The following is a 17,527-nucleotide window of genomic DNA, read 5'->3' as shown; positions in this document are numbered from 1 at the left end:
TGCTATGATAAATGACACAGCTCATTGTTTGAAAAATTATGAAAAAGTACCTTAAGGATGTCCTTAGAGAGAAATCAGGATACATGTTTCAGGCTAGAAATTCTTCATTCTGGCTACCTTTAAGAGTTATCTGGGGTGTAGTTAAAATTATAGATCCTGAATTCACTTCAGACCAATTAAAACTGATTCTCTGGAGCTCCCAGCTGACTAGAATGTGCAGCCAGAGTTGAGAATCACTGATGTAGGCAATGCAGCCAGGCCACCGATATGCTCACTACTGAAAATCTAGGATTAACTTTCTGAAGGTTATAAATAAATTCACGCTGAGGTTGTAAAATAAGTGTTGGAGCAGAGTGATGTCAGTAATGTCCTGACTTTATTTTCTTTCTATTTAGTTTATGAAAAAGAAAAGCCCTGGTGTAAAGGCACTGCTCATGTAACAAGGCCAGCAAGCTACAGATCTGAATGTAAATCTGACTCAAATGAAATAAATCTTGCATGATAATAGCACAGGGCAAAAGAGAAGGTTAAGTAAAATTGTCTCTGTTATAGGAAAAATAAATAAAAATTATATTGACTCCCAACAGAGGGTCAGGATAGAATCTTTCAGTATTACTGTTATTCCAAATACTGGGTGACTATCAACCAGTTTCAAATTTCAGTTTTGAAAGCTATCCGTAGAATTGTGTGTTATTCTGACTGAAATACGAGCAATTTTCTCTACTTACCAAAAAAATTCTGATGTGAGTTTTTTCTTTACATATTCTTATTATATAATATTTGTTTATGTTGTTTAGAGAAAACAAGACAGTATAGGCAGCAAGAGGAAAGAAACAAGCACAAATGATCTTACTGTATGGGGACATGCACTCTTAGCTGGCATATTGGTATATTTCTGTCTAGCTATTTTCCAATACGCTTTTAACTAAAATGAGAGAAAGTCTGTATTTATATTTCAGCTATTTTCCCCCACTCAGCAACATGTCATGAAATGTTCAATAGTACAATTACCAGAATATTCAATTTACTTCCATTCCTAATTCTTATCAAGAAAGCTGTGAGGAAAAATGTTTTTTTTTCATTTATGATACTATTTTTTTGGGGGGGGGAATAGATTTTTAAATGTAAAACTGTATTGAGTCTCTAAGATAAATGCTTTATAGGTTTCATTCTTTGGCTCATCCTTAAAGAGCTGTTCATCATCAACTTGTTAGCAAAGAAACAAAGATCAAGATGGTTGAATGAGCTTTCAAGTACATTGACTATCCCTTGCTCTGGAGACTTCATTAACATGATAATAAATAACTTTCAAAAAGTTGCAACAGTTGCCAGTGTTCTTTTATTCTTAAATGTAAACAGATGAACAAAGATCACCAGAAACTCTTGGAAATTCTACAGCCTAAAAGAGAATGACTAATTTAAGTAGTCAGAAAAATGGATCTCAGCCACAGTAGACTTAACCTTAAAAATCAAAGGAAAACTTAAGATAATCACAAGTGTAATTAGAGATATTAGAGATGTTGTGTTCATGAAATACAATAAGATGCTCTGAAAAAGCTAATTCTGAAAACAAAAAAGACTCTTGGAAATCAAATATACATATATGACCTCACCCTTCCCCCAACACACACACACACACACACACACACACACACACACACACACACAGAAATGAAAAGTCATTTCGAAAGTGCAGGAAATCTTCCACAACTGAGGCAGAGGCAGAAATTAAAACCATGAGATGAAAACAAATGTACACACATACATGTACCCACACCAAAACATTATGTTGTATAATTTTGTAACACACAAAAATATAGTAAAAATGCAGAGAGAAGAAAAAAAAATCACTGACAAACAACAATCAGACAGCAATTGAGGTTTTAGCAGTAACAATGGATGCTAGATGGCAATGAATCAGTCTCCAGATTTTGAGGAAAATGATTTTTTAACGTTTATTTATTTATTTATTTTAAGAGGTGGGTAAAGAGAATCCCAAGCAGGCTCCACACTGTTAAGTGAAGAGCTCATTGTGGGACTTGACTTCCAGATCTGTGAGATCATGAAATCATCGCTTGACCCATTGAGCCACCCAGGAACCTTGAGGAAAGTGATTTTTAGCCTAGAACTTTATAACTAAGAAAATAAAATGAAATTTAAGAGTGAACTGAAGTCACTTCAAACATACAGTAACTTAGAAAGTTTGCATCTCACATGAGCCTGCAGAGGTAATTGCTTAAAGATATACTCAGAAAAATGAGATTGAAAAGTAAGAAAGAAGAGTATGTGGGAAATTAGAAACTGGACTGAATCCAATAATCCAATGAGAAGCCAGTGAACACCAAGAACTTTTTAAAGAAGAAGAATGAGATAAAGATATAAAAATAAGAATCTGGAACATATGGGAATATTTAGAAGATGAGGTATTTTCTCCTCTCAACAAGAAAAAAAACCCAGAATCTAGGAAAATAAAACTAACTAAAGTTCGTGGTACAAAGAAGAAAGTTTAATGTGGCATGATTTTGAGTAATAGATGGAGGGCTGGAAAGGGGAAACAATTCGACCTTGACTCTAGGGATACTCAAGAGTGGCACAGAGGTCATAACAACTTGGAACTGCCAAAGCATTGTTTGCCAAGAGACAAGAGATATCATTAAAATGTGAGAGAACACGATATAAAGGTATAAATATACTATTTAAAGCTACAAATTTAATCAGCAGAGAGATCTAAAATTTTAAATGGCAATATAACTACGACAATTTGAAAGGTTATGCAAAATCTTCATCTGACACAACAGGGGATTAACAGATACTGCTGAAATTTGAAACAATCTAGAAATAACAGTATTAATGTGCTTATTCACAGAGAATTGAAAGAAAGTGTCAAAAAATTCTGGGTTATGAGAATTGTTCATTACAAATCTTCTTCTACTACTTGAATTTCAAACTGTACCTGAAATAGCTTAGTCATTTTTTCACCTTAGATTGTTATACTCACCCATCAAATACTAAAGACCAAGCATGCATCTTTTTCTTTAAAAATAATGTTCTAGATTTGAAGAAGGCAGCTTACCTTTGGAGAGGGGATAAAGGAGTAGGAAATACTAGAAATCAACTTACCCAAGCAAAAGTCACTGAGGTCAGCGAAAGAGCATTTGAGCACAGAGTCTTTGTTATCCTCCTCAGCATTAACTGGAAAAAGGAAAAAAAAAAAAAAAGACATTCATTGTTTTGGGAAATAGAAACATTAACGTTTACAAAAATGACCATGGTGGCTGATGTCCAAATGATAGCCAAACATAAAGAAGCTTTTTTAAGTTAACGAGTTAAAATTGGTTAATTAAAATTTCACTCAATAAGAGAAATAACTCAATATAGAGATATATTATATTATCTATATATTATATCTATTATTGAGATATTTCTCAATAATTATTGAGAATATTGAAAATATTGAATATTGAGAATATTGAATATTGAGAATATTGAAAATATTATTGAGAACTATCTCAATAATAGATATATCTCTATTATATTTTAATACCTTCATTTTCTTGAGTAATTAGCTACTAGAAAAGTAGTTATTGGACATGGATGTAAGCTACTTATAATTGGTAGTGATTTCACTATATTATTAAAAAGAGAATCTTGGTATTTTCAAGTTATCCAGAGGAAGAAATAACCCCAAGGAATCACAAAGGAATGCATTCTCATGAGACAAAAGTATGGGATGGGAAAATAAAAACATACCTCACCCACTGAATGACAGAGGGCTTGGTTGTACTTTGACTCTTGGCTTTTATGAAAAGGAATTGTCTAAAAGCATAATGGTGTCTCAGATTGGCAGATGTGTGGAGAAGGGTGACCAGGGTGGCCACATAGTCTCATTAATGCGGAATTTAGCTGGCACTTCCCTGTATTTCAGCCCTTTTAATATCTATGACTTCAGTGCCAACATCTGATTGCCAACACTTGTCCAACCATATCTTCCCGCAGCCAAATCTTCATTGCTTTACTGTCAATATTATATAAAGTTTTTAGTCTTTCTTTTTAGGAAACTGATTTTATTATTGCTGGCATATTCTACTCAGTTACTGGTTATAAATTCTCACGAGAAATGATAATGACCTAGCAATTCAGGTAGATGGTCTGTCTGGTCCTGCAAACAGAAAATATTAGGTCCAGGTTCCCATACGGTTGGCTACTTTCAAGGCAAGGAAGAAGCAAAAACACATCTGGCCAACCACTGGCCTCCCATTAACTAGTGTACTGTTGTTTCTATGCCAGCCTTCTTGCAAAAGAGCTCTAATAAATACTAGTAGAATGTATGAAGGAAAGAAGGAATGGCTTGAAAACACTTACTCTGCAAGTTGAACAAAAGAACAGTATAGGCGCTCACCTTGCTCTGCTTTGTCAGCGGAGATTAAGGTCACAGAAGTGGGAGCCTGAGATTCACTCTCCGTTGACTGGAAGAGAGAGGTGGATTGGCTCAAACTCTTTGAGTAGGCATAGCTCTGGGCAAGGCAAGGCAGGGATCTCCGGGACGGTTTTAACGAAGTTTCTTTTGTTATCTCACTCTTGCTTACATTCATACCTGCAAATTCAAAATGGCAAGTTTTAGAAGTGAGAAATAATCAGCAAAAGGCAAAAAAATACATTTTAATTCTTGTGATGACTGTTTCAGGAAAGTACTCTTGAAAAGCACCACATAGGGACTAGAACTAATTGAGTTCATTTTGTTTATATTTTGTCAGGGAAAGTGAGAAATTTGTCAAACAGTTCTGAGAAATAAACAGATTTCAGCTGACATTTATCATTTTTTAATTTAATTTTTCTTAAGTTTATTTATTTTAGAGAGACAGAGACAGAGTGCAAGGAGGAGATGGGCAGAGAGAGGAGACACAGGATCCGAAGCAGGCTCCAGGCTCTGACTGTCAGCACAGAGACTGCTGCAGGGCTTGAACCCAGAAACCATGAGATCATGACCTGAGCCGAAGTCAGATGCTTAACAGACTGGGCCACCCAGGTGCCCCTGACCTTTTATCATTTTTTAAAGCTTCTGTAAAACAAAAAAAACAAACAAACAAACTTAACCATTTAAATTTCCAAGTAGCAAGTAAATAAACCTAGTACATAAACATTCAAATTACTATTTACTAAACTGAGCCCTTCTTTTTATACCCTATTCTCCCTTAAACATATACATACTACATTTGATTTTCTAATAATCTTACAGATCAGGTATTATTATTTATTTTTTTAAGTTTATTTATTTATTTTGAGAGAGAGAGAGAGAGAGAGAGAGAGAGAGACACCTGGGGGGGGGGGAGAGGGGACAGACGGAGGGAGAGAGAGAATCTGAAGCAGGCTCCATGCCACCAGCACAAAGCCCAATGCAGTGCTTGAACTCACAAACCATGAGCTCAAGACCTGAGTGGAGATACATTTAGATGCCTAACTAACTGAGCCACCCAGGCACCCGCAGATATTGTTATTTCTTTGGTGATGGGGAATTGAGACTTAGAAAGGAAAAGCAATATGAACTTATGTCACACAGATAAATGAGGAGAAAGGTGTTCATATTCTAAGCTAAAACCACATCAAGGTGTGTCTACAAATTAGTTCAAAACTCCTGAACATCATCTATTCACCCCCAAATTCACAACATTGAAATGTAAAGAACATTTAGCAAAGTCCATTCCAGTAGAGGTTAAAACACATAAACAACATAGCTATAAGCACATCTGTTTCTACCAGCCTCCCAATTCACCTGCCCATATGCTGAATCTCTGTATTAATGTGAATTTCTAATGTAGTGATTGAAAAGTGAAAAGGCTAATGCAAATGCATTAGTACACAGAATGTTCAGTTAATGAATGTTACTTATCTTAAATTCAATTTTGAGACTGAGTAAAATCTGGGTCGTAATAGGTGTGGGCAAGGGGTGAAGAAAAGGAAAGGTACATTTTCAGTAATTATCATATTTAACATACAAGCAAATTGAACTAAATTCCCCTGAAATTTCTCAGGCCAATAATTGTTTAGCTACTCAATTTTGTAGTCAGTTCACAAATAAACTCCAAATTTCTAAGTAGCTCTTCAAAGAATGGATTCAAATGAAGACACGTAGAGGTACCAGTACGTACTGTTGAGACAAATGAGAAAACTGAGATAGAAATAACAAGGCAATTTTTACAGAGGTTCTACAGAAATAAGACATGGTTGAATGGGTGAAATTCAGATAAACCTGGGTGTGGGGATTTTATCTTTCAGTATTATAAAAATATGTATCTGTTTTCACATTTAGTCTCAGTGTGCAAATGGAATGCGACCTTGAAGGGGACACAAGGAAGAACTGTGAATTGACTGGAAACAGAACACCCTGTCTCTTGATTTTCTGGGACCTTGTCATGACATGAACAGAAAATACCCTCTTAAAGGGCTGCCTGGGTGGGTCAGTCAGTTGAGCAGCAGACTTGGTCTCAGCTCAGGTCATGATCCCAGGGTTATGGGATGGAATCCCGTGTTGGGCTGCATGCTGAGTGTGCAGCCTGCTTGGGATTCTCTGTCTCCCTGTGCCCCTCCCCCGCTCATGCCCTATCCTTCTTTCCCTCTCTCTCAAAAGTTAAAAGAAAAGAAAAGAAAAGAAAAGGGAAGGGAGGAAAGGAGAGGAGAGGAGAGAAGACAAGAGAAGACAAGAGAAGAGAAAAGATTCTCTGGAACAGGAATTCCCCAAGGTCCACAGAAAGCATAGTGAAATCCTGCAAAAACACTAGACAATTCTTCTTAAGGACCAACTAGTGTTTTTTACACTACATCCAAGGAATAACATAGGGCAAACCTGTCCTAGTAAGTTTTTATGTCTATTAGTCTTTTGTAATGTGATCTGATATATTTTTTTAAGAAACACCAATGTAGGACACTGTTTCAGTTTCTGGGGCCTGGTTGAGAATAACCTTTTACTCTAGCAGAACATATGAGTAAAAGAATAAATATTTGTGGAAGGGATGGGGAAGAGAGAAGGTGCATAGATGAAAGACCTTAACAGTTGATGGTAAGGATGTTGAACTGAGAGAGACATGTCCCCTGGGCCCCAGAGAAATGGCCTGGGTGGGAATCTATACAATACCATTCACTTTAATCCACTGACCCTAGCATCTAGCTTCAAAAAGCAACAACTTCTGCATTTCCCTTTCTTACCATATTCAAACACGAGGGAAAGTTTCAACAGTTCTTTAGATGAAAGATGACTATTGACTTAGTAGACATTACTTCATAAACTGGTATGGAGTGAGACCAACTTAATTATGCTCACTGATGCTGCCAGTGTGTTCTGTCATTTCGTTCATTCCAGTATACACCTAGTCATTCACAGATATGAAATGGGCCTTTGCTCTCTGCAGGCACTCTGCTGGCCCTCGGTATACACTGGTGACCAAGGTAGACTTAGAATTTCTGCCTTCACGGGACTTGTATTCTAGTTGAGAATCAGACACTGACCAAACCAAAATAAATAAGTATATACACATAAATTGTCTGAAATGCTATGAAAATACAGGTATTGCTATGTTATTTATTTATTTATTTATTTATTTATTTATTATTCATTCATTCATTCATTCATTTTGAGAGACAGAGAGAGAGAGAAGGAGAGAGAGAGAGAGAGCAAGAAAGGAGCAGAGAGAGAAGGAGGGAGAGAATCCCAAGCAGGCTCCATGCTGAGAGCACAGAGCCAGGCACAGGGCTCAATCCTAGGAACTGTGAGATCAAGACCTGAGCCAAAATCAAGAGTCAGATGCTCAACCAAGTGAGCCAACCAGAGGTAGTTAGTTATATAATGATAATAATAAAGGAGACTTCCTTTAAGAAGTGGTCAGGGACATTTTCTCTGAAGAAGTGACACGTTAGGCCAAAAACGTGAAGAAGAACCTAACATATAGAAAAGTGTTTATGTATGTTTGCATTGATGTCTGTGTGTGTGCATGTGTGTTTGTGGAAGGTGCTTTTACAGGAAGATAATAACATGTATGAAAGTCATGAGGTAGGAAGATTGCAATGTATTTACAGAACTGGAAAAAAATCTGTTTGTGGCACACTGAGACAGACAGGCATAAAGGAACTATTGCTGGGGTCTAGGTGAGTCTAGATGAGGCATAAAAATTAGCTACTGCTCTTTGGGGTATTATTTTATTTATTTATATATTTATTTGCCCTTTATTTTTCACAGATTTATGTCTTGTGGTCTTTTCTTGAATAATTGCATTTGTCAATATTTACAAAAGATTTTTAAACACTGCCCACCCTAGATGGGAAGGAAACTGGGAGAGGCTAAGATATTTACTTCCTCCAGTTCATAAAACTAGCAACTGGCAGAACTGAATGTGAAAGTTATAGCTTCTGGATTTCAGAGCCTGGGATCTTTTCAGAATGCTCTATGGCTCCTCATGAACTCCAATCCTGGATGGTTCATTACCATGGCTTTCCTTGGTATAAATATCACACACGTTTTTAGCAGAGAGCTTGGAATGTAGAAACCACAGAGCTAAAGCCAACTGAGCTTGAACCTATAGCTCAGAACCTATAATTCTACATCCACAATCTTAACAAACTGTGGAATATAATTTGATGAAAAAATGAACATGTGCTGCTTGGTACATATCAACAGGAAATGCCTACCCACCATGTATCTAAACTGTATTTCTTGTGCTGATCTATAAAAGAATAGATATGAATAATATATAATCTGCTCTGAGTTAACAATGTGTGTAACTGATTTACACAAAATAAGTATCAATTATTATTTTTAAGACTGATTTTTATTTAGTTTTTTATCATTTATGTAGTGATTTCAAACAATTCTTGAGTGCTGTCTCTAGGCCAGACTTTGACCCAGTGTTGAGTGTAACATGGTGCTTACTCAGAGGGGAAGCACAAACACAAAAACAGTTTTTATACTAAAAAGAGAATATAAAATATACACAGGGCATTATAAAACCACCCAAGAGAAACTCCTAATACAGGTGGTAATGCCAGTGAAGTCTTGTCTATGAAGGTAATCCGACTGGATTATTTTTGGCGTATTCCTACTCCTACTTCTCCATCTTTATTTATAATTCTTGGGTTCAACACATTTTCTTCAAAGGACTATGCATGTAAGATAGAAAGCTCCCCACATAAAACACGATTGCTGAAAATATTTATCAAATGCAACACTCAACGAAAATTGAGAAAATAATGTTGAAGATGAAACAAAGGTCCTTCCTACATACAGCTCTTCATTTTCCTTCCTATGGGTCTTCGGTGCAGTGCTTTCTCATTTCCTCAGCTGTTGAGGGTTTCCAAAGCTATTATACAGATAGTCTTTGCTAGAAACCAATATAGTCTAAGCTCTAAGTCTGATATCCTAGCATTCTAAAGAGTACAAAGTTTCTTTTCAAAGTTCCATACTAAATATCATCACATTCTTCTTGGCATAACTAACAGTATCTGTTCTTCACACGGAATGATTAACATCAGCTACCCCCATAGCATTCAGAACATTTTTCTTCTGTGCCCCAAAGTTCCATTTCTTTCCTTGTGTGGCTTTACCTGATACCCTTGAATAATATTGATTCAATATTATTTAAAACTAATAACCAGAGAAGAGACCACAGTAACATGCCAATTTTGGTAAGCATATGCAGCTCCTGAGTTCAAGGATAAATTTGTCAACTGCAGTCCATGTGTCATTTTCTATAGAACAGATTTTTCTAAAGCAACAATTAGCTACTTTCAATTGTTCTAAAAGCACTTTGTAAATGCTGACATACTTAAAGGAATCTACTGAAATAACATTTTACTTGTGCATACCCAAAGGTCCAAGAGATATAATTGCAAATAAGATATCTTCTAGAAATGAAGTCTCATAAAATGTCTGACACCAAAGGAAGAAAAGTTGCCATTCAGATACCATTTAATTCAATGGGCTTTGAGTTGATATAGAGTTTTAATTGGAAGAAACAGATCCTTAGAAAACTTCAAAGGGACAATTGGAGAGTAAAGAAAAAAATGGTTGATTTTCTTAGTGTAAAATATACATTTTCAAAAGATGTACTCTTTTGGTAAAATTTTTCTTCAAGAAAACTAACTCATCCTAAGACTCGTGTGAAAAAATATATTTATTCTTTAATAGAATGAACTCTGAAATTTCTACCAAATAAATGGTTAGAAGAATTCTGGAAGACTTGTAGTAAAATAAAATGATAATATGACCTAATGGGCTTTACATAATGTCCATAAGAGAGAGATTGAAAAAATAACAAATGTAGTTGTCTGACTCTTGTTCTAATCTCAAGATGCATTATGTGGTTTAGGAAAACTTTACACCTTCCTCAGAAATATTTTAAAATTGATGGTCCAAGAATGGGTGTTGTCTCAGGATGCCATTTGATTCTATAAAATTCAAACACACTCTCCTATAATAGTAGATTATAGGAAAGCACATTTATTTAAATAATAAGCATTGAGGAAAAAATAGAAATATAGACAGAATTTTCTTCTTCTCTTCTGTGTCAAAATCACTGTAGCTCTGTTGTGTTTAAAGAAACATCTCTGATTTGTTGCTTGAGTGTGCTCTTTTTGCTGGAAGTTATTGCTGGTATAAAAGCTCCATTTACTGAGTGCCTACAAAGTGCCAGGAGCATCCTGTATGTTATCAGTAATTCTCATACTAGTCCTGTTAAGACTTTCCATCCCCATTTTAAATGTGACAATCAAAGGATTTAGGTAACTGGTGTCTAGTCCCACACGTAGGAAGTGTTGGAGCCTGGAACAAACAGGGTCCATCTAACTTCAAGGTCTCTGCTCTTTGCAATTAAACATGCAATTTCTTTGTTTACCCAGAAACTTCTATTACAATAGTTTGCTCTTCTTTCATTTTTCAGTTTTACCCTCACTTCAAACAAGGAAAAGTATATCTCTTGTAGCAGAGTCCTAGTAGAATAGGATGGCTAACTGAGAGTAAGTGAAACAAGTTTAATAAAGGGATTATTTAGAAAGGTGTGGGCAGGTCTAAGAGAAACCAATAAATGTTGATGAAGTTCCCTACAGCTAACAAGGGCCAAAAACCTTTATTATCCTTGGAGCTGCAGACCAGGGAGAGGGAGCCGACATAAGAACCTAGAGATGATTATATCTGGAGGAGAGGAAATCCTGCAGAACCTAGGTGATGAGAGAGCAGAACGCAGCCACTGTAAAACCACAGAAGGGCATGGAGCGAGCCAGGGAAACAAAACACCCCAACCTCTCTTTTGTCAATTTCTAATCTGCTGCTGATGCTTCCCAACTGGTCAAATCTAAATAGTAGTTAGAGGTCATGCAAACTCTTGTTTGTTGTAGTCCACAGATATCTGCTCTCTGGGGAACAGAACAAGGTAGAATATGGTGCAGGATGGATTTAGAGGGATGAACCAAGATTATTCACTACACACATACGATGTAGAACTTGGGGGGAACTTTCAGCATAACCTTTGGGGACAGAAAGAAACATTACATACTTTTACCATTAGAGAATAAAATTATAAGGTTGGTTGCAATTATTCTAAGATGTTTACAAGTAAACATGGAAAAGGAAACTATTGATTTTATTGTACTTTTGACTGGCTGGTTAAGTGCAAGACTGTGCAGGAGACAAAAGTAAACTATGCATACTCAGCCTTGAAACAAGAGTGATTAGCAAAATCAAAATTTATCTCATTCAATTAAAACATATTAGGTATTGGGGCGCCTGGGTGGCTCAGTCGGTTGAGCGTCCGACTTCAGCTCAGGTCACGATCTCACGGTTCGTGAGTTCGAGCCCCGCGTCAGGCTCTGGGCTGATGGCTCAGAGCCTGGAGCCTGCTTCCGCTTCTGTGTCTCCCTCTCTCTCTGCCCCTCCCCCATTCATGCTCTGTCTCTCTCTGTCTCAAAAATAAATAAACATTAAAAAAATTTTTTTTTAAATAAAAAAAAAACATATTAGGTATTAGGGTGAATAAGTAAAGGTCTCCAATAAATCTAATGCAAGACGGAATACTCTAAGAAAGGCACTAAGTTATGAAGGGGTTTTTGAAGTGGTGAAATACATGTTCAAAGCCCCAAAGGTTGAAATGAAAGGTCTCATTTTATCTTTATCTGTGTTATTTCTAATTTACAAGTCACACAGCCCACCCCAAATAAGTTCATTTTCTTTGCTGTATGTCCTCTTAGAAATATATACTTTGCTTTAATAGAACTCACATTTGCATTTATTTATTGGACTATTATTTAACATACAGTCTTTCTAGCTGTACGGTAAGTTCCATGAGGGCAAGGACCATGTTTACCTTGTTCACAGCCACAGTGCTAGCACGTGGCACTGGCTCTGCATATTACGTATAATTACATACAATTATATTACGTATAATTACATATAATTATATTATGTATATGTATAATTACATAAATTACGTATATTTGCATAGTACGCAAATACATACTTATAAGACTCAAATGAGGCTCTATTAATTGAGTTTACCAATTAATATCTTCATTTGACAAGTATTTACTCTAATAGATTCTAGATATTCTTTCTAGACCATAGGTACAGAGATAAAACTCCTTGTCCCCACAGAGATTGAAATATAGATTTGAAGGGGTACATGCACCCTAATGTTTATAGTAACATTATCAACAATAGCCAAACTATAGAGAGAGCCCAAATGTCCATGGACTGATAAATAGACACACAAACACACACACACACACACACACACACACACACACACACACACACACACAGGAATGTTACTCAGCTATCAAAAAGAATGAAATCTTGCCATTTGCCATGACTTGCATAGAGCCAGAATGTATTATGCTAAGTGAAATAAGTCAATCAGAGAAAGACAAATACTGTAAGATTTCACTGATATGTAGAATTTAAGAAACAAAACAGATGAACATATGGGAAGGAGGAAAAAGAGGAGAGGTAAACAAACCATTAGAGACTCTTAATGATAGAGAACAAATAGGATTGATGGCAGGAGGTGACAGGGAGTAGATGGGTGATGGGTATTAAAGAGAGCACTTGTGATGAGCACTGGGTGCTGTATGTAAGTGATAAATCACTGAATTCTACTCCTGTAACCAATATTGCACTGTTTGTTAACTAATTAAAATTTAAATAGATAAATAAATAAATAAATAAAATATCAAGGGGACATCAAGAGGCATTTACTCTTCATGAAACAGTGTTCTGAATCTTGAATGTTCATACAACCTATTACCTATAATGCTTTTTGGAATACAAATGAGTTTCTTCTTTAAATTAAATGTTTATATGGTAGTGACATAAATATGAACATTATTATTACAAAAACAATGATCCACATATGATTTGAGCTATTCCAAATCCTACTCCTCCCTCCTCAGTGGCCATTAATTTCCTTGCTTCCCTTTTAGTACTCAAACAGATTTTGGCAGTAATTGAAGCTGAGAGTAAGAGATTGCTGGTATTAAGGAAATGTGCTATGATGCAAAGGGATTTCTTTAGGATGCACGGTGGAAAAAGTTAAAAACTAAAAATAAAAAAAGAAGCATGAGATAAACCTTTAGTTGAGATTCTCCCCATCATTTTGTGTGTGTGTAAAGGAGTAAGACAGAACTCCTGATCATTCTTGCCTGCTTCATGCAAGGCAATTCCAAATGAAAACAAATTCTTGGGTTTGGATTAGGATATAAAATTTGAAGTTTTATAGTACTTCTGACAAGCTGCAAAGTTCTAATGTTTACACTATCACAGGACAAACTGTTCCACTGTGAAGAGCTCAAAGATGGCATTTGGATTTTGCCCAGGTGCATGGACCCAGCAAAGAAACCTGGATTACACCCGATTCTTGAAGTGGGAAGGATCTGAAGACTCCTACCACATCTCACAAGTCTATGATGGCATTTTGAAAACCTAAAAATCTAATTCAATGTGTTGCAACCAAGACTTATTGGTAAAACCAGTTAAGTCAACTAGAAGCAACTGATGTGTAGACTCTGAACCTAAACACAAGTGTGACTAGTCTAACCAGTACTGCATCAGGGCACAACCTGTTCTATATTTTTAGCCTGCCATGAACATTTGTAAACACAGAACTTCCCACTTTTTGCCACCTGTTACTGTTGTGTTTACTTATGGGTTTCACCATAGCGTGCCAAAGGCTGGCAATTTCCGTATCTTCTCTTGAACATAGTTTGATATTTTATAATTGAAAGCTCATTTCAAAAGCTTAAGAATGGGAAAAAACTAACTTCTACTAGAAAAGAAAACAGAAAAATGGTATTGATTCTGGATATTTTTTCAATAAGTTTAGGATAAGAAAATTTTTGCTGTTAGTATTATGGTTTTTTAAAAAGTCCATTTTAAAAGATAAAGGATAAGTAATATCCTGCAGAGCTTGAACTCATGAACCAGGAGATCATGACCTGAGCCAAAAGCAATAATCTCACGCTTAACTGACTGAGCCACCCAGGTGCCCCTTATGGTCAACTATTTCTTTAAAAGGCTGCATTTTCCATTCAGTTGTCTTTGCACCTTTGTCAAAGATCAGTTGTCTCTACTTGTGTAGGTTATTTTCTGGGTTTTCTATTCTGCTCTGTTGATTATGTGTCTATCCTTTCACCTATACCAAGTTGTCTTGACGACTCTAGCTTTATAGTGTCTCTTAAAAACAGGTAGTACTAGTTCTCAAACTTTGGGTTTTTTTTTTATTGCTTTGACTATTTGAGTTATTTTACCTTAACTTATACACTTTAAAATTTTTTTAAATGTTTTTATTTATGTTTGAGACAGAGAGAGAGCATGAGCAGGGGAGGGACAGAGAGAGGGAGACACAGAATCCGAAGCAGGCTCCAGGCTCCGAGCTGTCAGCACAGAGCGGACGCGGGGCTCGAACTCACAGAGTATGAGATCATGACCTGAGCTGAAGTCAGACGCTTAACTGACTGAGCCACCCAGGTGCCCCTTACCTGATACACTTTAGAATCAGCTTATCTATAATTGGTTTATCTATAACTGTTGACATTATAATTGAGATTGAATTAAATCTATATATCACTTTGAGGAGAATTAACATCTTAACTGTATCAAGTTTTCCAGTCCATGAACCCAGTGGAATCATATTTTTGCAGTTTTCTTCATACAAATAATGCACATATTTTATTAGATTTATAGCTAGCTGTGTCATTTTGTTGGAGCCTTTAAAAAGTTCATATATTCTTTTAAATTTCAATTTTCTAGTTTTCAATTGTGCATTGTTTATGTAAAGAAATGCAATGATTTTTGTGTATTGACACTGTATTCTGTCAACTTGGAAACTTACTTATTAGCTTCAAGAAAATTTTTTTTTCTTTATGGCCAGATGTTTAATTAGAAATTCAATTCCCTGAATCATTCCTTGGAATTCCCTATGTAGAGAAGCATGTTGTCTGCAAATAAGGGTAGTATAACTTCTTACTTTCCAATTGGATACCTTTTCTTCTTCTATCCTTGTTTTATTCTCTAGGACTTCCAATGCAATATTGTGTAGGAACGGTGGAAGTAGACAACCTTGTCTATTTACTGATCTTAGTGGGAAAGCAATCTTTCATGATTAAGTATGATGTTAAAGGTTAAGTTCCTTATAAATGCCCTGTATCAAATGGAGGAAGTTTCTTTGTATTCCTGGGTTGCTGACACTTTTAGAATGACAGATGTTGGATTCTTTTGTCTATGTCTATTGATGTATCAGGTAGTTTTCCTATCAAATCTGTCAGTGTGGCAAATTATACTGATGGATTTTTTTGGTGTTGAACCAGCCTTGCATACCTCTGTGATAGTTGTTATATTTAATTCTCAAATAAAACTGAAAGAAAGCTTTCATTATAAATACTCAAGAGTGAGAAAACAAAAATTAGAAACATTCACCCCATAACTGCCAAACCTACGATCTGAACTCAAGTCCATAGGATCCCCAAGCTATGTACCTCTCACTGTAGTACCACCTTTCATACATTCAAGAAGAAATACTATAGATGGGCTCTAGGGCAACCACAAAGCTTCTCCCTTCTTATAGTCCACTTCCAAGGTATGGAAATTTTTGTTGTTGACAGTAAAGCCAATAGGTACACCAACAAAAAGGCTGCCGTGGCCAGACTCTCTTGGACTTGCCTATCTCTTGCCTATCTTCTCTTATAAAAGTGAAGCAAGAACAGTATAACTAGAGCTTATGCAGCTAATCTTCTGGACGATGGTTTAACCAGTTGAGATTACACTTTAGGTATGTTTTCATTTTCCTTCAATATTTCCTTGTGTTTATCAAGGCTTTGAAAGAATGTAATATTAAGTTTATAATTAGCTATAGGCCAAGAAGAAACACACCTAGGAGGCCACTAGATCTGCTATTTGTTATTTTATATCTTAAAACAGAGCCCAGTTTAGCAGAGTCAGCAATTTCATGTAGAATTTTGAGACCAAGGCCCCAGTTAGGAAAAAAAAAAGTGATTTTTCCTGAATGTATCTTGTATCCTCTCTGCATATCTTTCACATGGATCTATTGTAAGATTTGAAAATAATTACCCTGGGTTTCAGCTAAGTCTTTGTCTTAACACAAAAAATAATTACAATTTGACTGGATTACAAATCCCCAGGAATCCTGGTTTCCCATTTTTTTTGTCTAGTTACACAGAATTATTGAAACATACTTACTTAATAGAAATACCAACATTCAAATAAAGTCTAAGGGACAACAGACAACTGTTTTCATAAATGTTATTTTATTTAGGGTAGAGAAGGAGACTAGAGTGTGGATGATCTTATCATATAGATACTTATATATCAAGAGTATCATTAAAGTATTTAGAGCTACACCACCTGTTATGTAAAATGGAATAGTTAATAAGAAAATAATTTCCTATCTATACAAAATCAATGCTGAGCACTTTAATCATTATATCTAAGCTAAAAAAAGTAAAAAAAAAAAAAGAATATTCCGTTTACTTCAGTCAAAATCTAATGTCAAAAACTTCAAATGAGTTTCGTTGCCTCCTAATTTTCTTTTAAAAGCTGTCTGAATATAAATGTTCTGTTCTTGTCACTATGATACAGAATGTATTTAAATTGACAGACTGACATTATAGAAAAGAACGTTATCAAAATTTTTCATATTGTGCAGATTTAGTGCCCAGTTCAAAGATAAAGGGAAAGAAAATATGTGCCTGGATTTATTTCACAGGTTTTTTAAAAAAAAAAACACTGATAAGTTCTTGATAAGTCTTTTCCAAAGTGACACCCAAAAGAACAAAGAAATGGTATGGAATTCTTTTTTTTTTTTTTTTTTTTAATTTTTATTTTACAGAGAGAGAGAGAAAAAGGGAGAGGGACAGGGGGAGAGAGAGAGTGAAAAGGAGAGGGATAGAGGGAAAGAGAGAGAGAGACAGACAGACAGACAGACAATATCCCAAGCAGGCTCCATGCTCAGTAAGAAGCTTGATGCAGGGCTCAATCCCA

At 35.8% G+C, this 17,527-nt stretch overlaps 1 protein-coding gene across 2 annotated transcripts in view; it reads right to left on the bottom strand.

Annotated features, from left to right (window-relative positions):
- Positions 1-17,527, bottom strand: part of ANO3 (anoctamin 3) — a 427,436-nt gene that overhangs the window by 190,323 nt on the left and 219,586 nt on the right. For both annotated transcript variants that reach the window (XM_058688488.1, XM_058688489.1), the window contains 2 exons: positions 4,400-4,594; positions 3,121-3,192 (listed from right to left, as the gene is read on the bottom strand). In XM_058688488.1, the coding sequence (XP_058544471.1) occupies positions 3,121-3,192; positions 4,400-4,594 (267 nt within the window). The remainder of the gene's footprint in view (positions 1-3,120; positions 3,193-4,399; positions 4,595-17,527) is intronic.

The sequence above is a fragment of the Neofelis nebulosa genome, chromosome 10 (assembly GCF_028018385.1).
Source record: "Neofelis nebulosa isolate mNeoNeb1 chromosome 10, mNeoNeb1.pri, whole genome shotgun sequence".
NCBI classification, from domain to species: domain Eukaryota; kingdom Metazoa; phylum Chordata; class Mammalia; order Carnivora; family Felidae; genus Neofelis; species Neofelis nebulosa.
This window is presented reverse-complemented; position numbering and strand designations above follow the sequence as displayed.